General features: G+C 40.6%; 1 protein-coding gene across 1 annotated transcript in view; it reads right to left on the reverse strand.

The window, feature by feature from the left end:
* SCAPER (S-phase cyclin A associated protein in the ER) overlaps positions 1-24,276 on the reverse strand; it is a 150,729-nt gene that overhangs the window by 75,871 nt on the left and 50,582 nt on the right. The window contains exons 18-22 of the mRNA XM_084268038.1: positions 22,094-22,175; positions 20,577-20,729; positions 19,196-19,303; positions 5,862-5,998; positions 1,957-2,022 (exon numbers count right to left, since the gene is read on the reverse strand). Coding sequence (XP_084124164.1) covers positions 1,957-2,022; positions 5,862-5,998; positions 19,196-19,303; positions 20,577-20,729; positions 22,094-22,175 — 546 coding nt within the window. The remainder of the gene's footprint in view (positions 1-1,956; positions 2,023-5,861; positions 5,999-19,195; positions 19,304-20,576; positions 20,730-22,093; positions 22,176-24,276) is intronic.

Consider the following 24,276-nt stretch of genomic DNA (forward strand, 5'->3'; position numbering starts at 1 on the left):
ATTTTGTATTCTGTACAGTGTAAAGGAAACAAATGTTAATAAACTAGGCTTCTGGCTGACTGACAGGCTCTCTTTCTTCTTTAAAACAGTCCTCAGCTCCCGCTGTTACCCTCTTGATTTCAATGAACAAGTGAGCCCTCACGGTAGGTAGGTTGCATAATTTTGGCAATGACAACATGATATCAGAAACTATGCTTTAAGAATGTCAATGTAAGCATCTGCCACATCACTAGGTTTCTATGGGAAGACGGTAAAAGAGTTCTCCCAGAAGATCCGTGATGAAAGTGAGCTACACAGTGGCCATTAACAGCTCACATGTTAAAGGGTACAGCCCTAAGAGAAGCAATAGAAGAGGAGGAAAGTAAAAAAGCAGAGGAACAGAAGATTTTGCCTGAAGGCACGCTAGCATTTCATTAAGAGAAATAAAAACTGTAACTTCAGGATCAGTCAAGAAATAAGAAAAAACAAACCTTAAAAAACTGGAAAACCAGAGTTTCTATTGCTCTGCAACTACCACAGACCTGACTCAAGTGCATCACCAATGATCAGAAGTCAGAAAGAAACTAAAAGAGGAAGCAGCACAGTTTACTGGGCACTCCCAACACCACCCACTTCTACTTCCTGACAACTAGGCCCTATGTTTTTATTTTCTGGTAGCAAAGAAAAACAAAACGTGGAAGCGACAAATCTACAAGTTTTAATCTGCCATGAAACTAATCTTGCAAAATGAAGAGCTGCTGCCAGCAGCACCCCCTTCCACGCCGAGTGTTTATGCAGGTGTGCCATCTGGTGGGGAGCGCTCTTCTCACCTCAAACTCGGTGATGGATTGTTATGATTTTAAAATACATACTGAGTTTCTGGGGACAGGCTTTCGAGCTACTTCGGAAAGACTACGTGGGACACAAGGCATACGGGAGAGTTGTATTCACAGCCAAGGAAGCAGAAAGGCGATGCACTGAACACTGTAACCGACACTAACTGGTAAAACAACACTACCTTCTAGTGCACCTTCCAGCAATGATGCTCTGCCTTCCCCCACCACTGTGTAGCGCTTCATATCCATGGGATTTCACCTGCCATTTTACTGCCAAGTCGCTCGCTGTCTTCAAAATTATCAGTCAGCTCTTGTTCCTGCTACACTGAGTATCTTCACAGCAGCAAACTGTCACCTCACTGCTCGCTCTCTGTCTCCAAGTCAGCTGAGAATACACTGAACACCGCAGAACTGCAGCGCTGTACCAGTAATCTCCCTGTTCTGCAAGTCCTTTTCCACCTTTTTAACTGATTCTCACTTCTGCTACAGCTATACAGCTATGCTAAAAGCTTTTGATAAGGTCTATCATCAAAGATTTTTGGAAATTCAAATATTCTTTATCTTTTTTTTCCAACCAGTTTGGATGGAATCAGAAAGCAAAAGCAGAGCAATTTTCAGTTTCAAACTAAGGAGGATGAATTCATCAGTGGTAACAGGTCTTGAGTGAATCTTCCCATTAATTTTCATCTGTGCCTTTTACCAGGCAATAGAAAGGTCTATTCTTTAAAAAGCTCAATGCCAGATTAAGAAATCTGTGCCTCTATAAAATTTGTTTCTGACCAAACACAAGATTTTTCAATCCCAGAATTCCAGTGCTGAATTTTCACCATCAGTCTTGAATCACAGAGCTGGATCTTTCTTGCTTCCAGGTAGAAAAGCATGAGCATGTGTTGTCCTTTACTATTGCATCCATCCTACACAGTTCAAGATACACAATGTCTTTGAAAAAAACCTGCATTTATAGCACGGGACCTTCTGTATTAGAAACTCATCTGTAATTCAAGATGCCATTGTGCCCCTTATTGAGCAGGAACCTTACCTCACCTGCTTCACTGAACATCTCAGAAGCACTTCTCCTATAGACCGGGGGGGAGGGGGGCGGAAATATGCATGTCTAAAATACATAAAGTTAAAGGCTTACTTGGCTTTAAATGGGGAATCTGAGACAGCATTTTTTGCTTCCATCAAACTCTCGTATTCTTTTGCCCTGGAGGAGAGAACACACATTATTATTGACCATTGTCTGTAGCTCACAGCATTTCTGTCAATTCTGCCCTGTCATAATCCATTCGGACACTTAACTATTGGCCATTAACAATTAGTCCACTGCTTATTATAAAACTATCCTGTTTTGATGAAAACATCAGCAATTCAGGCACATGGTGCAGATCAGAAGATCGCTACAGCACAGAGATTATAATGAATATCTAAAGAATTTGTTATATTTACAGGCCTAGGAGTATTTTTTATGTAACTACTGACCATATTGTAATGCAATGAATGAACCCTGTTAGGCAAGCACCACAGAAGTAAATACCTCCACAAACGACTGTTTTACTGCTGGAAATAGAAACACAAACCTCTTTAGCCCCTTAGAAGTATTATTTACACTGGCCAGATGCCAAAAAGCAGGAAAAGGGAGACAAGGATTTTTTTTCCACTGCTTGTTTTGACTCCGGCCAGCCTGTGCCAACAGGTGAAAACCATCACAGCTCCTCACCCAGACCTGGATGCAGGGTGGTAATCCTGCAACGCCTTCTAACCACGCACACTAAAAAAGTGGTAGGGGAAAAACAAAGGTAAAAGCCATCCAGACACTACAGGGATGCAGAAAAATTCACTTCTTGGACAAGAAACATCCCGCAGACAGTAAAAGCATTTAGCTGTTCAAACCATCTGAGGGCAACAACACTGGGATGCTGGACTAGCTCTGGGATTAGGGGTGCAATTGATCTCTACCAAGGGCACCCGTAACCCAGAGGGAAGTGCCAAAAGCCCCTCAGGACAGCAACAGAGCAATAACCTGCCTCCAGGCAACTTTCACCTACAAAAATGGTGTTTCCTGTTTATTTCCAGCGTATACTGAGGACTAACTGCTGTCAGCTGGCATTCTTGCTAACTTGACAAACTTCCAGCTGTTTGTATTTTCCCCAAATCCAAGATTTTGCCAATGGCTTCCACTGGGAAACCTGTCTATCGCTGCACTGTGAAAAAGATACTATGGAGACACAATTCCTTTTCTTTCCCTTAGATACATCACTAAACATCTCTTTGTATTTGCGTCTGTTCACCCAAAAGGACCCAGCTCTCCACAGCCACTCCAACACTTGCAGGTTAAACCAGTTTAGGCTACAGGCACACATTGTTCCCTTAGTGCTAGCCCTGATTTGTGGATCATTAATAAAGCCATTAATCACAACCGAACTTAGTATTAAACATGAAGGTGCGATTCCTTTATTAACCTTTCGCCTCCTTTCCTGCCTCCTAGCCAGAAACAACACATTCCAGCTCTGACTTTCATTCAGACAAGTCACTCAAACGTGAGTGATCACCTAAAGTATCTGTTACTAGATGAACATGACCCGAGGGCTTTAAATCCGTTGCAAAGCAAATCTCCACTGTATGTATTTCCTAGCTGGCAACTCTGCCCCTCTTGCTCCAGTTTAGCTTTCCTCAAGGCTCCTGGGGGGTACCAAAGACTTCCTCTGCTAGCAGCCCGTTAACCGGAGATAAATTACTTAGCTATGTATCAGTTGTTACTATAGCACCAGTTTTATGGCTTAGGTTATAAATATAATTAATAAGATTAGCAAAACTTCCCAACATATCTAATAACCCACCAATCACAATTCATCCCCTTGTTCACCGCTGCCCCTCATTGCTTTGATACTGTAACAGTGATTTAGGATCTAGAAACTTAGGAGAGCAACAGGAAGCTATCTGAATGCAGTTACTCAGGTTTTTTCAAGCTGAATTAATCAGAGCTCCTAGAAACTGAAATGAATTTGTAATTACAAGTCTTAAGGTGTAAGGGGGCTTATTATAACTGTTTCTTTTTCTAGTGAAGAGGAGTATTTGCAAACATGTACTAAAACATGGTTTGCAGTCGATCTGTTAACACCTGTGCAACCATGTGAGTTATTGACATCATATTCCCTTCACACCATCGTTAATAAATTAAGTGCTTGTGCTATATATTCCACCTAAGTTTGGAGTTGCTTTTGAGCAGTGAACTCCCAGCCATCTGGTGGTAACCCTGCCTACTCTGTTTGGCAGAAATTGAGTAGACATTACCTCAATTATTTAATTTAGTACTTCATGTTGTAATTCTGAGGTTACTGCTTTAGCCACGTAGCTTGGGATAATCCTCTTTCCTTTTCTGAACACGGAGAACCTCCCCTCCTTACCAGTAATACGTTCACAGGCAGGAACATCCAGGCAGTTTGTCATTACTCTGCTGATTACTATTACTCCCCTGTCAATTAGAGTAACTGCAGAAGACTGGCAAGACTTGCGTGGCTAAAATTAACTTCCAAAATGGATTCCCCCACCCCCCACCCCTTCATCCATTTGTTGTTCAAAATCCCATGGAACAGCCTTTGTTTCCTACAGCTACTGGGTATTTAATTAGCAAGTCTTTCGTGTTAAGAGTAGAAAACTTGTGGAGAGATCTTCAGTTTATCTCACGTATCTTCAAGGGCAGCAGCCCCATGGAAAAGTTTAGTCACCCCTAAAAGCTAAAGGCAAGCCTGATGGACATGGATTTCACATCTCACCAACAGAACTCCTCTCGGATTTTGAAACTTTCCTGTGTTTTTCAGTAATACATCAGTTTTGGGAAATTATGCCCCCTTATTACTGTTTTGCTTATAATTTTTTATGATGAATACGCTGACTCACCCAGTGGTCTGACACATTCAAATTCAAAATGTTCTGAAAAAGTTTTTCAGCTGTCAGTGCCAATAACAAACTTTTATCTGAGCTCCTATTCCGAGGTCTGACAAGTCTCTGACTAAATTTAACAGAAGCAATTCTGGAGAAAGAATTTTGAACCTGATAACCAAATTAAATCATGAGGTAACATGAACAGCTCTGCACCCTGTGCTATCAGAAACCTGGAAGAAGATGTTATCCAGTTTCAACCGTCTTCTACTGTGGTAGTCAGGCAGTGCATCTGTTCATCCAAAGAGGGAAACGGTCAGAAACAGGCATCCATCGTAAAAGTATTGTGCTTTGGAAAGCTACTGTGCCATTGCTAGCACTGTTAACGAGTTAATAAAACATCTCATTTGTACTGTAGCTCTAAAAATCCACCCAGACACTTTTCTCCTCTTGCTTAAAAACAAGGCAGAGAAAATATGTACCAGTGACTTTTACCTTCTGAGTACTGTCAGAGATAAAGGCAAAACTGTGTCACAATATCCAGCAGAGCACTAACCTCAGCTGGGGGGGCTACACAGCTTCAAAGAGTGATGCCGCCAGCGCACGATCCGATGCGGTCCTGAGTATCCCACCAATTTGCACACGTCGCTTTTTTGATTAATAACAAGTTGCAGGTCTGACAACTCACTCTGCATTTTGAGATATTTTTAACTTTCTTTTTGTTGCGACAGGCAACGAAAAATGATTAAATTTAGTCATGGGATTTGACACTACAGCAGGCTGACTTCTATTTGTTGATTACTATTGATTTTCTTTGATACTTCATTTAAAAATCAATAGCTAGAAAGAAAAATAGGCATGGTTTACACAAATTTAAACATGCTATTGTATGCTAGAAGAGGCTACAGTTTTGGCAGGGCCCTGGCATCCAATTATGAGAAAAGCTCTTAACAGGTGAAACCAAGGGCTCCAGATCGATACTCAGTTTTCTTTCGCAATCAGAGAAAGTGGCCATAAATTAGGCTCATCAGTGTTATTTTCAAGACACTCCCAAAGCAAATAATTTCAATTTTTTCCCAGTCTTCCACTGCACTTGTACTAAAGGACAAAAGGGAAAGTTTAGAAGAAAACTTAAAGGAAAAAAAATAATGAAGAGTGCAGTACCTGGAGTTCATCCGTGCCTTTAGCTTTTTGGCTTTCTTTTTAGTTTTTTGTTTCTCCTCCCCATCTTTTAGTGGTTCCACAGGAACAGAGCTCTCAACCACAATATCCACAATGTACTTTTTTAATGACAGGTGCTCCTGCAGAAAATATTGAAAGAATATTTAATGTCACGGTTCATAATGGAGATTGCACACTATCTTCCCTGGAAACAATGGCACTAAGTATTTAACAAAGTATTAAGAATGTGAAGAAAAATTTTAAGTAAATTTTGGGAAGGAGATTTTTTTCATACCAGAAAGAACACGTGACAGGCAGTTTGTAATAAGGGAAAATAATTATTGAGAGAAGGAGAATAAACATTGTCCATCATTTTCAAGTCATGACTCAACTGACATAACTCATTACATTAAATGAACTGATTCCAGTTTGTTATTTTAAATCTTCCCACAGATCTAAACTGGTCTTAACTGCAGCTAAAATACATTGAAACTAATCACTACTTCACTAGGACTTTCCCATTTGCTGATGGGAATATTGCTTTTCCTCTCCCATAAGCAGATCTGCATTTCAGTAAGATACTGGTGGAGCCTCAGCCGCCCACAGAAGCAGCACTTTAGTTACAAGATACATCACTTTTTGCAGCGATGCTGGAAAAGGGAATGCGACTGCACCCTTCAGATTTTAAATAAGCCCTTTGTTTCAACTTTTTTTTATAGAAATGTCACCAAAAATTTCCACTTTCCTCAGAAGTACTTTCAGGGAAAGTATGGACTACCCCTGTGTGGTTCAAGGTCTGCATTTAAAATTAGTGTTTATCACTTAGAAAGGAATAACCAATGGAGCTATTCTTGGCTTTGACTGCCCTATGCTATTTGGAAACGGCCATGTAGGTGCTTGTAACAATCCCAAAGACCAGTGGACTTTCCAGAAATTAGGCATGCAAATAAACCCCCCTAAACATCACACTGATAGTCTGCATGATCCTACAACATCCTTCTGTGATAGCAAGAGACTAACAGATGCACCCACGCTACTGAACCCTCTCTTACAAACACTTCGGTGCAACAAGTGCAGCCACATCTCCACACTGTATTACGGCTGCTTGGACTACTGGGATACAAGACCCAGTTACTCTTTTTTCCACCTAATGATGAACAACTAGTTTAATGCCAGTTATTAGGATGTATTTACCCTACTTTTAGTATACTGAGGATTCTCTCACAGCTATGTTCTTATAGAATCTCGAGCACACGATGAATGTATAAGGTCACCGCTGCTTCACGGATAATTTATCCTTGAAAATTATTAGTGTCACAATCAGATGTGGTTATTCCTTGCTTTCTTTGTAAGTATCCTTCAAACTCCAAGTAAAAGGTGAAGTGTTAAAAAATTTATAGGCGGTATTTTCCAGAAAACAACCTATATTTTCTTTCATCGATTCAGGAAAATGTTATGCCTGTTGAAAACAAAATAAATCTCTGCGAAATTTCCTGGAAAAAGACCATTTGCTTTTTGTAAAGCACTGCAGCATGATACAACTGAGCAATATATATATTTGGTCAAAATAGCAATTGAAATTTCTATCTTAAATCATAGGAATGCGAAATGAACACTGAATTAATATTAGACATAAGAAATCAAGCATCATCACCTAAAGCAGATTCTACAAGTAGCGCTGACTTTAACTCTGCTACGCTGCCTGCCCTGTACAACTGCCCACAGACCCCAACGTTTTCCCCTCAGCGTATTGTACAAGTTGTTCACACCACGTTAGCGCCATATCCATTCGTACTGGTCATTCTAACAGCTTTCCTGCCCTCCTACCCTCAATATTATCTGTTTGATTTTAGCAAGAAGAGCTTGTAAGGAAGCTGTTTACAATATCCCCAAGGGCTGTTCCCTTTTGGCGTGATTCAGCAGAACCAGACTAGCGAAACACTTATGATGAGTTAGTTCCTACAACCAGTCTGCAGCAGCACAGAAAATCAACCATTCCAGTGCCAGGTACAAAACCCCAGTTCATTTTTGTCTTCTCAGAGAGAGGAATCCCTCAACACCCACCTAAAAATAGCTCTGCCCTTAAGCTTTCTTTTAAAACTCAGAAATCATCAGGCTGGAAATTCACTGGAAGCTGATGGGTTTGAGTTTGTCAGTGTTAACAAAAGCGGAGTTCCCTAGACAGACTATGACACTGTTCCTGCCACTGAGCTTCAGGTACTTAACCAGGGCCATTCTGTGGATGCTCGGTTGCCCACAAGAATAACAAATTATTACTGCAGTGAGATTTAGTATGTACACACCTACTTTCCAAAGTGAACTAGCGCAACCCAGGCCAGCAATACACTGTTAGTTTACCTCATATCTCACAGGATGAAGCACTTGTAACACACAAAACTAACAAGGGCTATTACCACAGTTCTGTATCTTTGTTCAATGAGGCAACTTGGTTGGATCATACCATCTTCAACCAACTTGTTCTATCCTTCAAAGTGACAGCAGAGCAAGAGGAAGTTCATGCTGTGCTTTGAAATGGACACCACCTTACCCAAGGGGCAGAACACCTCCATCCAGGTGCCGTCAAGCCCACTCTCCTCCTGCAGCGCTGGTGAGCTCTCAAGACAAAGCCTTGTATCCCCTTAGCAGACACCCGCCTCTTTTTGCTCATCTCACCTGTGTTTTGGCGGATGACTGGAAGAGCACTACAGGGCTCAAGAAGCATGATTGTTTCTCGCCCCATGAGGGCACACGGGTTGGCTACAAACCATTATGTTCACAGGAACTCAAGCACCTTCCTGAGCGACGTTTCTCAGAGTTCTCAGCTTTCACGGGTGGCGGGTCGGATTAACATCAGACTTCAGGCACCCAGCTCGTTAAGCTGAGACTGCAGTAATAATACCTCACGTCACAAACACAGCCACCTTCTGAAGGCACAGATCAAAGTGCAGGATTATCACAGCAGGCAGGCCTACGCCATTCAGGTGTGAAACAAGGCTAACTATTAGTTTGGTATTGAATGACAGCTGTCATCTGAAGATAGCTGCTGCTGCTCGTGCATTATGCTTCAGAGCAGTGCAAAAATTACTTACTCCCGTGCCTTATTAAGTTCCTACCAGTTATCTGAAAAAAAAGAGGTTTTTAAATCTGCCAAGTCACACTGGAGAACCGTGGTGGCCAATCCTTTAAATAATTAAATTCCAGAGTAATCTTACCCCCACAACTACTAGTAGGACAGGTTAACACACCATAAAAGGAACTGCTCTAAGTGTATGAAAGTGAGCGAAGCCATTCTGTCTTTGGAAAGGAAAAGTTTGTCCTCCTCTCAGCAATAACTAAACTGTCCATCTTCTGGGGTTATTTATTTATAACAAGGATAATGCAGAGTAACTGGGTTGTCTACTCACTTCTTCCTGAGAGCCTTTTGCTTTTTTGTTGTAATTTTTACTTAAGTAAATGCTAAAAGCAGTAAGAATTACTGAGACTAGTTTACCCCCTCCGTAGAGGCATTCGGAATTTGGGTTTATGGCAAGATGAAGGGTCATTACTGGCCCCTGATTCTGCACTATGCTGACCACATTCTGACCCCAAGCCCTCAGGTATTAGCAAACCAACAGATTATTTTAGAGAATTTAGTCTATTATAAATGCAAAGCATTATTAAGTAAAGGCTCTTTCTAATGAAAGCTCCCATTAATAAGATCTGCATTCACACCTACCAAAAAAGTTCACTGCTGGTTCAGTTTCTACACCAGCAATGCCAATTTTGGCTGCACAATTTCTCTCAAGCTTTGTTTTAAAGACCTATGTATAATAACTTTGCTGTCTTTGTCCTAACAGAAGACATTTTATCTCAGGATTACAAGAGAACCAGCTACAGTGGTCATCCTGTATCAGATTTCTGCCATCATTTTTCATACTTGATAGCTCATCCTCTAAGTTGCACAGCTGGGATCAAAATAGGGGATCAGCTTTCACGAAGCTGGCAGAATCTGTGCCACGCAGAGCACTTAGTCTGTGCCAGGCTGTGATGCACGGCTGCAAAATATGGAAATAAGAACTGAAAGCTGATGTATTTCTCCTGTATGATCAGCTGTATATATCCCTTCTATGGTGATGGCTTGGTGATGCAGCAGAGTAGAAACACTCCCAGTATTTCTCTCCAGTGTTATTTACATGCATTCACTGAAACTAGAGGTTACTTTGTAAAATCACAAGGCATGCTGTACCTGCTTCTCAGAGCGAGCCTGTCTCTAGCTGGATGCAGCTGATGAAACATCAAAGTAGCCTAGTAAATATATTTCAGTGGCATTCTGTGTAGGCACATGCTGTTACCTGACACGGCCAGATAGACCTCGAATCACTTTTACATCCCACTGAAGTAATTTTTAAAACAACTGAGAGAAATTTCCTGGAAGAGATTCAATACTTCATTAACCAGCAAGGAGATAAAAACTAATTTAATCAAGTAAATTTTTCAGACTCCTGAAGAAACACAATTACAAATTTTTTTCCATGAAAAGCATAGTAAATACTACAACATGCTGAAATATTATTTGGGATTGAGTACAGCCCACTTCACTTTGGAAAACCAAACCTTAAACTGGATTCTGGACCTCAGTAATCCACATAAAATACAACGCCTGGAGAATGAAGCTCCCACTTGACACGCTCCTCATACAATACCCATTCATAAGACCAATACACTTGACTAGCTCACCGCATTTAATGTCCTGATTACAGCAAGAGCCCCCACGTACCTGACCTTGACAGATGAAGTGCTGGGTATGGAAGTATTCAGCAAGCCTGAAGGCAACTGCGAAATTATTTTCCTACCCAATCTCTTTGGCTATGACACTTTTGGCTCTCTGTATTACATGTAAGCCACTATTCATTCCACTATTCAGCAAATGTTTATAGTAGCTTTATTAAATTGTGATGTCAAGCATGCCAAAGAGAATTCTTCCTAAGAAAATTTCCTTATCCTACATCGAGGGGTGAGCACAACACAAATACTTATTTCCTTTTCCTTTCTGTTTAAGCAAGTGTTGCCTTTTTATGACTCCTGCCTGGGGCGAGATTGCATAGGTGGGACAATACTGCAGTGAAGCATCTGTATCTGCTCAAGCTGAGACAAAAATCACAGCCTGGCATCTGTTGCTGTAGAGCAGCCCTAACTTAAGAAGCTCTGTTCTTCTCTTGTGTGCACGTTGCTCCTTGCTGGCTCTCATGAAGAGCAATATCCCTCCTAATGCACAGTGCTAACAGCCAGGGAAGGAAAGCTCTGAGAAATCCTCCAGTCCGAAGCCAGTCAGTCACTGGCAGGAGTGGCCAAGATCATCACCTAGTATATCAAGTGTTTTCTGCCGCTTTCCATAAGTTCTGAAGAGTCCTGGGCTACCACAGAGCAGCACTGGAGTGAAACCCTACTGGCTAGCAACAGGCAGGCAAAGGCTTGGCCTTTCCAATGTATAGTCCACTTTGTACAGCATACATCATGTATCAACTACTTCACACAGGGGGAAAACCTTTCCGGCCACTGGACTTGCACCCCAAATACAGAGCCAAAGTGACTTTGTTGGAATCTGAAAAGTTTTTATATATATATACATATATATATACACACACACACACGTGTGTGTGTGTGTGTGTGTGTGTGTGCGCGTGTATATATATTATTTGCGATTTTCATTCCTTTCTGTATTTCTGTATTTCTGGGTTCTAGCCAGAACAGAAGCACAAGTGCCAGAATACCTAAGACCAGTTATTCTTATTATTTTTGTATTCTTTCCAACCTTGAATCCCCAAGTTTGGAAAGAAAAGGTATTCTCACAAGTTTTCCAACCTAATTCTGCAGACCAACGGAACTTGAACACCATCTGACTCCAGCTCTTTATCTAAATCTGATCTCCAGAACCTCCAAACGCTTGTTTTTACTTGCCCTCTCCTATCAGCATTAAAATAATAAGCATGATGATGATTATAAAGAAACACTTGTAGCAGCTTGTATCATATGGTACGTGCCATTCATTTACCATTTTAATAAAAATAAGCAGCAAACTGAGTATTTTTGTATAAGCATAAGGTACATCAGGAATGTATTCTGGCAAATCAATAGGTAACTATTCTGAAGCCTACGTATATCTTCTGAATTAACACCTTTACCTGTTTCAAAATAAACAATACCCTCTAACTGCAGAAAATAATTGAAAAAGCGTTTTTGATATTTATTACCGACGTCAGGAATAGCCGTTTCTTATTTGTATCTAATCACCTAAGGGATGTATTTGCCAAATTTTGAAGAGGTTTTTAAGGTTCGATTCTAAATCATGTTACCACAGGAATATTTGTGCACGATTTTATTACGTTTCAACAAAGCTCCTCAGTGTTTTATTTTTTATCTCATAGCCTAGGACAATATTTAATATGGAAAACAGATGCTGAGGCAGATTATAAGTTCTATCAAATGTAAAACTCAATTTTTCAATGTTATAACCAATGACAGCTTGAAACACAATTAATGCTTGACAATGAAGAGATCAAATATTTGTGATCAAATACCGCTGTAATTCCACCAGTGATGATCCAAAATATGGAGAACCTTTAAGGTAAGGAAGGTATTCATCTATTACCACTAATAAGAGTTATTACAAATGCTACACTGGGTGAAGAAGCAGGTCATAAAGTAATGGATATTCAAATATTATTCTCATCTCTATGCTAGAATGTACTTTAGGAGTGCAGGGCATTAAAGAACTTTATTATTCATCCAAAACTGAAGATCGACCCCTCACTGCAAAAGTAGAAATAGTTTTCCCTTCACTTCTTTAAGCTAATTAAAACTGAATTTTTTTTAAAGGAGGGACTAATACAGCTTTATAGCACATCCAACCTAAACACCACTGCTACTGCTGACCGCACTTTTAGTCACCTTGCTTGCCCATAAATCCAACGATACGACAGCCTGCCACTGAGCCAAACAGCAAATAATATCCTAACACAGTGGGTTGAAGTATTTCTTGGGACTTTGCAATATCATTCCCTTTCCCGCTTGTCACTCCAAAACATGGGAACAGATGGCAAAGTAAAGCGGCTTGTTCTGCATGCTGGACAGAGAAAACATCACTCTGCAGCTCAGGAGAGAAAGCTGGAAGGCACAGACATTATCAGCTGGCTGCAAGGGCAAGGAAGAGGAAGGGGGAGTGGGAGTGCAGTCAGCCTAGCTAGCAGGGCTTTGTCCTACCGGCTGTGAATGTTGAAGATGCCCAAGCCAGAAGGAGAAAGGGTGCAGCTGTTGGCAGTGATTGATCACGATTAAAGTCACATGCCCAATAAACAATCAAACACACAGGTTTTTGCCAAGAAAAACACCACTTCCTAGTATATTAAAGGCAAGAAACTATTGCTGGGTAAAGTACAAAACACCCTAGAATTGATGTACAGAGCACCAAGAGACCTTCGCAAACTGCACCACGGATTAAACTTTATAACTACATGATTGTTCATGACAGCCTCTTCCAGGACAAATGTACTCACAGCAGAATTACAAGGCCAGAGTTCCTGAGCTGAAAGGACCACAGGTATCCAACTGACATGAAACATCCATAACCAAAAATGGACCACAGATGCTTGGCCTCATCCATCCCTCTAGCAACATGCTAGAAAAATATCCTCCCTTCTTCAGGGAAAAACAGCAACAAGAGAAAAAGCCTGCAATAAATACCCCCAAAACAAGTAAAGCAAACTTAACTGGAACCTGAGGCTTTATTGGGATGGGGAATTCTTGGTTTTAGGTGATTTATAGATTGCTTCCACTGAGCAACAGAGAAGAAAAATGGGCTACTGTTGGGAAAAATAGTCAGGTGCCAAGAAAAAAGAAAATACAATGAAGTCTAAATTCTGTAACTTGTGATAAAAAAATATTTTTCAATATATGACCCAACCATATGCCCAGGAATTATTTATGTATTGTCTAGCACCAGAGATGACTGAGGATCACCTCCCTGTATTGCAACGGTCATAGCTGGTCCCTCAGATGGTAACAGATGTTTGAGAGAGACTGAAGCACAAAGAGAAGTCAGAGCAAGGCTGCAGACCGTAGGCACACAGGGCTCATAGTCGAAAAAAATCAGACCCGCATGGAAGCTTTAATCCAGAACCTTGAATAATCAAACACAAGGACTTAAAACTGAATCCTATGGACCTTCTGTACTTTGGAGTGAAAATCACTTGGCAACACAGTATATAGATAGGTAACGTCGGTAATGTTCAAGAGGAAAAAAATATTCTTGCACAATGATTTTACAAGGTCACATACCCATGGGTACAAATACCCCAGATTCCTCTACTAGACACAAGTTCATCTTTAGTGTTAGCCTTTTCCGTTTTGCTTAATCATATCTTCTAGCTGGGTTACAAAAGCAGTGCCCAGGACAGTATTCTTTGTTTAAATAAAAGAACCTGGGAACAGTCTGATTCAGAAAGGAAAACAAACCCCTTTTTTCCCAATACTGCTAAGGAAGAAGCAATAACCCAACTATTATAGATATAAATTAATGTTAATGAAAACACATTAAATAAAAACCATCACCATGTCTCTAGACAAGAAAGCTCCTGAAATACAGAAGCAAAGAGGAAAGGTCAGGCACGAAAACCTTCCCACACCTCTTTCCCTTAGTAACTTCCTCAGTAAGAAACAATGGAAGCAGCACACAACTTGGAGAGGAACAGCTCGGTTTCTTAAAGAAAACCAACCCCTCACCCCAAAAAGCATGCAGAAAGCTGAACTCCCTATGAACATCAGTTTTGCTTGTGTGCTATCCCAGCTCTAACGCTAGCGTGGCTGACTGGTGCTTGCGGCAGCACCCAGCACCCTGCCGCCTCACAGGCAGGCTCTCACCACATCCTGGCCAAAGCACAACCCTGCCAGCATAGCAGCGTCTGTACCAGGGGAACCTGCCAGCACACGCAGGCACGCTGTAAATCAGAGCCCACTCCAATCCAGGAGGACCTATGCCAGGAAACGCTTGCACCACAACCCCGGCCAACTCGACAACCCACACTACAGCCCACCTCGGGTTTTTTAAGGAGTGTGGGTGGGCTCAACCAGCCATGCCTTCCTATAAATCCTCACGTTTTAACACTGTCCAGCTTCAGATGACAACAATCTCTCTGCTCCATCACAGGATTATATTTTCGTTTGATCTAAATATACCTCTAAGAAGTTCTTTGTTTCATTTATATCACGGCAATAGAGTCAGGTTTCTCCCCTGATAAAAAAGCACATTTTTCATGGATTAATATTCCTCCGTCCTGCTTTGGGATACATAAAATTCTAGCATGCATCTTAAATAAATTAACCAAACCCCTGCCAGGTTACCTACTTTGCCTGCTTTTTAGAATTACCTTTCAGTTATTAGAAACACCCACAGACTGCATGGAGTTACACGGCTCATGCTTGAGTGCTGCCTTTAAGCCATGGTATTTTAATGCCAGGGGATGCAGACACGAGACAGGATGATGGTTCCAAGAAGGAAGCTCTAAGGATTACCATGCTATGTGTATTTTTCAAAGCAAGCTAGAAGACACAGGAACGGCAGAAAATAGAGCGAGGGGAAGCAGAGGGACATAAAAATTAATTTAAAAAGTGGGAAGTCATCGGGGCTGGGGAGAGCAGAAGCCTACAAGGCCCTTGCAGAGACTCCTCAGTGTACTGAAGTCACCAAACGGTCTCCTATGGCTTTCAGTAGGCACCTTTTCAAGCGATGGCCTTGGTGGCAAAAGCCCTTTGTGTCACACAGGCTTTGAATAAGCAACTCAGTTATATCTTCAAACCAAATCCAGAGGAGTTAATGAAACCAAACTGCACGTGCTGTTTGTATCTTTTCCTGAATGGGAAGTAACATGAATATTAAGAGAGAGAGAACAGGAACAGCACTGTAAAAAGAAGGTCAAGCTCTAAGTTTGGTGAAGACAACACACGTTAAAGCAGAGGGAGAAAATGTTGACAGACCATTGTTACTGCACCAAAGATGATGGTGAAATGATGCAGCACTGTGATAGCATTGTGAGTTTCAAAAATAGAGAAGCCTGAAGCCTGCCTACTGAAAGAGTTTTGCCATCTACACAAATCCATGTATTTATAAGAGACCGGGCAAAAGAAAAGCGAAGAAGGAAGTAAAAGATGTGAATATAACTTAATTTGCTTTCACAAGATAACCACTGTTTCAAAATTAATAAAAATCTACATCCTTTTCAGCTGGAGACTTATTAGTCTCAAATAAGCCCCAAATAAAGAAAACCCAAAAAGCTGAGATGAACCAAAGCTTTCATACAGTCTTAAAAATAAGTTCATGCTTTTTCATTTTGGGGATCTCCATTCATAACAAAGATATCTTCTTTGTGAGTTTCCCCAAATATTTTGTATCTACAAGTGAGTTCATCTTATTGATGACCTAACAGTAGCTGTTGGCTCCTGCACAATATGCTTAATTCCGGAGCAATGGAAAACTCCTCCAACATCAAGTCTCCTTTTACCTGGGGAGATGTTTGTGAAATGACAGAACCTAGAGATGCTATAGCGAAAGGAAAAGTCTTGAATGGAAGAGTTTCTTTTTCTAACTGGCAAGAGCAATTTTTAGTATGCACCCAGTCCAGAGAAATTACTGTCAGTGATCCTCCAGTACAGCTTCCAACTTTCTGCTTACAGTCAAATCTGCCAACAAAAATCCTTACTGTATAAAGACTTATCATATAGTCACTGACGTAAATCCATTCCCAAAGTCTTGGGGAGATACTTCAATCTTACCTTCTGTGATAGCAAAGCAGTCAAAAGAAATATATCTCAAGTCTTTCAGTGATTTTGCAAGTAACAATAATTCTACGGTCAGATTACAATTGAAAACAAGCTTTCTTTCTAGGCAGCTACCTATTCTACTTAACAGGCTTAACACAAAATGAGTCAAAGAGCAAGAGTAAGTTATCTGAGGTGTCAAGTGCATAAGGTTAAAGGTGAAATTTTATTAGGTCAAAGGTGATATAAATAAAAATCTTTTATGTCAAAGAAGAAGGGTCACGGGCAAGGCGTATATAATCTGAAGACATCACAGATGACAAGCAATAACTTTAAGTAGTACAAGTGTGTTCTCACTACAGACACCTTCGCCGACTATAAAACCTGAAACAGTGATGAATAAGTAACTATGAGTATTATAACATTTCTCTGGAATAAAATTCACTTCTGTGTAATATTTGGGAATTTTTTTCTCAAATATTTCAAAACTCCAAGTTACCAAGCGCTTCGTTGCAAGGAGGCAAAGTTTGGCATTAACTATGGGTGCTGAATCAAGAGATACACAAAGGAGCACTAAGAGAAATAAAATTGCTTTTCTACTTTACAGTGACCATATTTCTAGCACATATATCTTATTACTGAAAAAAACCCTCCAAAATAGAGACCCCCTTAGTGCAAGGAAACTTCGGATTACAATATGTAGATTAAGAATTGTATACTTGGAGTAATTAAAATACAGCCCTAAATAACATACTAAATATTTAATAACAGAAGTATCCAGATGTTACCAGCATGCCAACTGCCAGCCACTGTTTTGATTAAGGCTGTTTAAATCTGCCATTGTAATCACCAAGCTGTTCGCCGAGCTAAAACCATTCTCTCCTTTTGCTGCCACACTACGGAGGTTTGCAAGGAACCCTACGTGTTTTACCTTCTTCAGTTCACATTGAAATGTCTCACTGGAGGGCACTGGGTTTAAGCCTCTTATGTCAGACACCACACAAATCTAACCCAAAATGAAGATATCTGTGCCCTTTAGTGGAATTTTAAACGCAGCTGAGTACAAATACAGCTGAGCAACAACACAGGAGATCCCCTCTTCTGGAAGCTGGAACTGTCAAACTATTAAATTGGATGTTGTGAGTAGCGTGTAACACTGAGGCAAGAGAAAAACTAGTTGACTGTTCCCTCCACATTTGCTTAAGACACCTGCCCAGAGAGAACCAGCAGTGACACAGACGCAAGCAAAGGCTAGACAGAGCTAATGCCCACACTACAGATTGGCCACGCTTCAGCGTGTGGTCACCATGAAAGATTCTGGGAAATCTCACAGCTCCTATTTCCAGGAGAAGGGATGCAGTGTGAAGCCTTCTCCCATACATCCAATTAGGTAAATCTGGCATCTAAAACCAAATCTCAATCCACACCACACTTTAAGAGAAGGGAAAAGAAACTGAAAAGAGAGTTTACATACTTTCAGAGTTAGGAAGGGATAGGCAAACTCAGCAAGAATTGATTCCTCCAGACTACTGTACCTCTCTGATTGTATTTTTCCCTTTTCCCAGAGATAACCACCTCTGTTGTTTACAGTACACGAGACCCTGAACTCTCCATAGGTTTTTTTAAAGGGAAAAGAAGCTACTACTGGATGTTAAGAAGCTGTAAAGAGAGAGGAGATTTCAACAATTAAAAATAGCAAAAAACTCTGCCAAGGACAGAAAAAGATAGCTAAAAACTCTGAGTACTGAGCAGTCTCACTTAAATCGCCTTGGCTGGAAACAGATTTCCAAACACAATGCAGTCACATTGGAATCAGCCCTGGAGAACTGGTTCCTACAGTATTTCTTCCAAACACCCAACAGGTACAATCCATGGGAATTCAAAGGTTTTACCTAAGACAGAAGTCAAAGTCTGACCATTATAATTTGCCTCATCAAAAAGGCCTTGACTTATTGCTGGAGTTTGTTCCAGGCAGCAGCAGGGAGAAATGAAACCCAACCACCATCAGAAATCTTTTCTTCAAACCAGCATTGTTCCGATTTAGTATAAAGTGTCCTCAGTGCTTCCTAAAAATCACCCTAAGTGCCAATTCTTCTGAAGAAGCCACTGAAAAAGTATTTCTTCTTTCTAGCAAAGCTAATACTTGTGAAGTGTTTCCAATCGCACATTTTCGAGTCATTTAGCACTACAGTTTTGATTACTGCATAGAACAGCATATCTGGTAACTGAAAAAGGACTTCAAGTAAAGCAAAATGCAGACCCCTGCAGTGCATCAGATTTTTATGATGAAAAAAATAAACATACTGCAATGAAAACCACCTTTGGATTAACAGAAAAGCAATTAGTCACATTTTAGACGCAATCTAATTCGAATGGGAATTGCATGAAGTATTTGAACCCGCTGTTTCTTTGGTAGTCCACATTCAAGAAGGCACCGTTCTTCCTTTGCTAACCCAAATCACCTTTTTCAATGCCTTCATAAGAACTTTCAAGACCTTCTTAGGCATTTGAAACTAGAAGTAATCTAGAAAAAACATTACAGAACTTACCACTTCTTCATCTGAAAGCTCTCGTCCTTGTATACTACTGTTCTCCCTCACAGCCTGCTGGTGTTTCTTGCCTTTAATGTGGCTGAAGAGGTACACTTCTGATGAAATCTGTAATGACAATGTCTTAAGAGTAATTTTTCTCTGCAGTAATTCTATAATCTATAAATAACAGTATTTTAAATATAACATAGGCCATTCTGTCAGCAGTATGCTTATAATTTCAAGCACGGTACTTCGTTCCTCAACCTGATTTACATTAACATCTTTTATGCAGGACTTGACAGTAAATTACATAATGATTCACTAGTCAGAATTATAATAAGCAATTAAAAAAAATAATCTTGGCTTCTCACCCATTTTGACTTCAACCTAACTTTGTATTTTGGACTTCCATTCTGAACCGCACGACCAGTGAATACACAAGACTCCAGTCTGCTGAGCCTCAGGTTCTGTTCCAGCACGGCCTCAGGTGACTCCGTGCAATCCAGTTAAAGGCAGCAATTAACGAGAAGTAACGCTCAGCAGGATTTAAGGCTTTATTCAGTAATATGTATTACTGTAAACAATTTAGAGAAGCACAGATCATAGAATCATAGAATTGTAGGGGTTGGAAGGGACCTCGAGAGATCATCGGGTCCAACCCCCCTGCCAAAGCAGCTCCCTAGGACATATCACTCATATAGGCGTCCAGGCGAGTCTTGAATATCTCCAGTGAAGGAGACTCCACCCTGCTTTCTGCTCAGTGACTGCACAGCTTCTTCTGCTCCGCCATTCCTGGGACATACAGAATGGCAGACACAAGAAGAGATATCCTGTTGAGATCAGAGGTCTCCCCAACAAAGCATACGGCTTCCAACAGTGACCCAAAAAATACAACACCAAAGGAAGAGACAAAGCAGAGTCTCCCCTTCAATACTTTTAAGCCTCCAACCAACCTCAGTTCTAGAATTTCTCAAGCTTGATGAGGTTTCTCTGTATCTGGCTGCCTTCAGTGAATTTCAATCCAACGCAGTTTATCCAATCATCCCCAGAACTCACATTCAATTCCAGTAACAAGGTGTTCACAGCCCAGCTACCTGCTACGCAAAGAGCCACCCACATTCTTGGCTTTTAACTACCTTCACTTGATGCTCCCTACTTCTTGCTTCTCTTAGAAATGGCAGCAAACAACTGAGTACTGCCCACTCTCCACACATCCTACATCTCCACAGGTCTTTCGGATCTTCCCTAAGCCACCTGATGTACAGAGAGAGGAAACTAAAAAGTAAGGTGGACTTTACAAAAGCAGAGCAGGGGCAGAGTCTCAGCTGTGAACAAAGCTGTAGCTTCATGGCTCAGGTTGGCCTTGTAATTCTGGCTGTATTCCCTCTAGCCAACTTACCATGACATTGCACAACGAGCACTGTTTCTTCCGTTCGTAGGGGGTGAGTTTTGGCGCGTAGTCCGTGTTAGCGTGTCTTCCACTACTCAATTCCGCAGCTTTCTCTTTCCTTTGTTCAATTTGTTCCATGTGCCGTCTGATACTTTCATCATGCTGAACGGGAATTCATCACAGCAACAAAGGAAAAAAATCACATTGAGTTACAGTCAATGGAATTCAAATGTGCACAGAAACAGTGGGAATGACCAAGTACTGTACAGTTAGGATGCATTTCTCTTAAATTTAGACCATTTTTTTTATTTCTTGAAGGCATAAGAAGTCATACACACCACAGACATTTTAAATGTTGTGATTGAAAAAAAAATCAATCAGCATTATTTTTGGTTTACAGGTGATTAGTAATTAATAATCTGTTGCAAAACCTTCTATAAAACTTATTGTTACATTTAACAACTCAGTTCTGGTTTTGCTCTTAATAAAACACTGGAACAAAATACAAGTTCAACTTTCAATTCAACAGATACGTAAGAGTGTGGTTTTCATTGGCAGATATGAAGTCACAACATACAAATTAAAAGAAATATCTTGTTATTTATCTGCAATATTAGGCACAGCTCACTGGATTCTTTCAGAAGGTTTTCATACCCAACCCTCATGAGAATGGAAGAAACTCTTAACTATTACTTAAAATCAGAGGCTGGAGTATGTAATAACAAAGCTGCATTTCACAGTAAAAGTAAACATAGGTACGATGCCTTCAGACTGGGATCAGAGAAAAGGCTAACACTGAAATGAAAAATTGCTTGCATTTATACATAAGCCATCCTAGAATTTTAAAAATTACCTAATTATTCAAACTTTAAAACACAGTTCCACTGCAGAACCTTAAAAATCATTTTAGAAGTCTTAACAACTCTTGATAACTGTTGGATATGAGTGGATATTGATGGAAAATTGAGTGGATGTTTCATAAAAACCTCTGACACCTTGGTTGTCCACTGGACAGTCATTTCAGCTGAACAGGTGAACTACCAGGGGCTCAATCCTTGTGCCTACTTTATGAAATAACTGGAGCCCTTCAGGAAACAAATGGCATGCCACATGATGGCATCAGTTGCAATATCTTTAGGTAGCACCTCATGTGACTGTTTGGTGAACTGTCTTCACCAAACTGTCTTCACCAAACAGTGTAAGAGTTTTTACACAGTGACTTTCCTCGTGATTTAATTCAAAATTACATCAACGCCTCTTGGAAAGCACAAGTTTACTTGTTGTGATGCCCAAAGCTTTGAAATTAATAATATCCAATCCAGCCCTATTCCTTCCAAAGTGTATGGTATACAGCAAGGTCCTCTTCTTAATGCAGCACTCTAAAAATTAAAATCCCTGTAAAGTTGTGCCATTCAGGACACCATACAGCGTACTGTGCCACCTTCACTGAAGAAAACTTACAGAAAATAACTTCACAGAACTTCTGCACTGCTGATGTCTATTTTAATTCAAGTAACCTTTTATACCTTCAGTTGGATCTTCTTCTGTAGCTCTTCCATGGCTTCTTGTTGAGCTGCAGTAAGAGCTGCCAATCTCTCTTCTCGATCTCTAACCAAGAGATAACAAATATCAGCAAAACTTGTGATCCTGCAAACCGTGCATGATATTGACTGATTTATGTTTGAGAGGGAGAACAAGCACCCCAAAAATTGAAGCTGAAAATGGCTCAGTAGAAAAGAAAAACAACGGAAAGCAACTTAGTTTACAGAAGTTTTAATTGGGATCATTTAATAAAGACAGACACTTGAACCTTTGTAGCAGAACCTGGATCATACCTCAGGCCAAACCAGAGCTGCACTAGTCAATGTGAAGTTGCAAAAGAGCAATGAATGTGCTATCCTGCCACCATCAGCTAGTATTGGTGAACCAAAGGGCAGGCATACAATTGCCAATCAAAGACAAAACTTCCAGCAATGAGGGACAGTGTGTTTTAGAGAAATGGTGCTCAATATGTAAACTCTTACGTAAGACTCTGACCAACATCAGACAACAAAGCTATGAGTGAGAAACCAATGCTGTAGAACGCTGCAGTTCTGTATGTTCAAGATACCAAAGGACAGTAGATTAGGAATTTATCTTTCTGCTACCTTCTGTGCAGAACTGCAGCCAGGACCTGCTTTGCTCACTCAACCTGACTGCCCTACATCCCTCTTCCAAAAACTGCATCATGCCTCAAACTAAAGTTGACCTCTTCACTTGCAGCAACTTCCCTTCCCCTCCACAGCACTGTGCCAATGCATGCATACATCACTAAGAGCCTGTGACCTCCCTAAGCACCACCCTATTGAGGAGGTTACGATTTATTGTTTGTCCACCTGAGAAAAGAACAAGAGGTGTAACTTCATCTGTTACAACAAGCATCAAGCAGATAAGAGTTTCACTGGGAACAACTTACTAGTGGTCAGTTAGCCATACATCAAACCTTAAAGAGGAAGAACAAAAACAATAGGGATGGGAGAAAACACTTCTGTGAGTCTGGCAGCTGTGAAGGGCCAAATGAAGTATCAAAAGCTTTGAGCAAAACCAAGCAATGAAGAAGTCAAAGACATTAGCCATCATCTGACAATACAAAGAACATTACCTCAGCTGCAGTGGGCTTTGTTTTGTTTGGTTTCTGTTAGGGTTTGTTGGTTTGCTTTTTTTTAAACAGAAAACTCAAAAAAACCCACCCAAAGTTATTCCAGTAAAAGTAGAAAGCTCAGATAAAGCAACATTCCAAAACAAAAACCCCACAGAACTTATAAAAGCAGATAGTAAAGATGACGGGGGAGGAAGCAAGCGTAACGGTAACCACCACACACAATTGTTCTTTCAGAAAGTCTATGTGTTCCCTTCCAACCACCATGGGTGCGGAGGGGGGTGAGGAAGAGATGATAGATGGGAAGCATTAGGTATTTTATGTGCTATCTCCCATGGGGTATATAAAGAAAGACTGAACCACAGTCTCTGTTTTTGTTTGAAAGAGCTCAGGACTCGCACCACGAGCTGAAACAAATCACAGCACACACGTGACCCAAGCCCAAAGCTGATTTTAGCTATTTCTTTCAGCTTACGTTTTTAAATATTTGTTTAATCCTACAAACTATGACAAATGACTATCACTGCATACTTTGGATTAATAACATTCGAAACAAAATTCTAAAGTTTCAATTTGCAGAACATCAGCCCTGCTCCTGCAGAAGCCCTCCTAAAAGCATGCTTTTTACATTATTAGGTTACATTATACAGTTTTATGATTTCTATTGACAAGAACAAAATTTTCCATATTACAGATTTCAACTCTCTGGAATATAAAATACTCTGAAATTGCATCTAAAACCTTACTGGAATCAAGTTAATGTACCATAAGGGCAGAGGGGCTTTTAAAGTCAGTTTTAAGTACACTGTTCCTTTCATACAGATGCTTTAATCACCACCAGATGCGCATGGTAAAGCTTATACTGAAGAAACTTTAAGCAGATACTCCAAAAATTACTCATTCCAGCAAGTATTAAATCTTCAGGATAAGAGTCAAATCCTAGCAGTGTGGAAAAAAACCCCAACAAAACAAAACACCAAACGATACCCCTGAGGTTCCCCCAAAACATGCCGAAGCCCAGGATGGGAAGGGACGGCACAGCCAGCTTCCTGCCAAGCTCATCTCGCCCTT

The sequence above is a fragment of the Gallinula chloropus genome (genome assembly GCF_964237585.1).
Source record: "Gallinula chloropus genome assembly, chromosome: 9".
NCBI lineage: Eukaryota > Metazoa > Chordata > Aves > Gruiformes > Rallidae > Gallinula > Gallinula chloropus.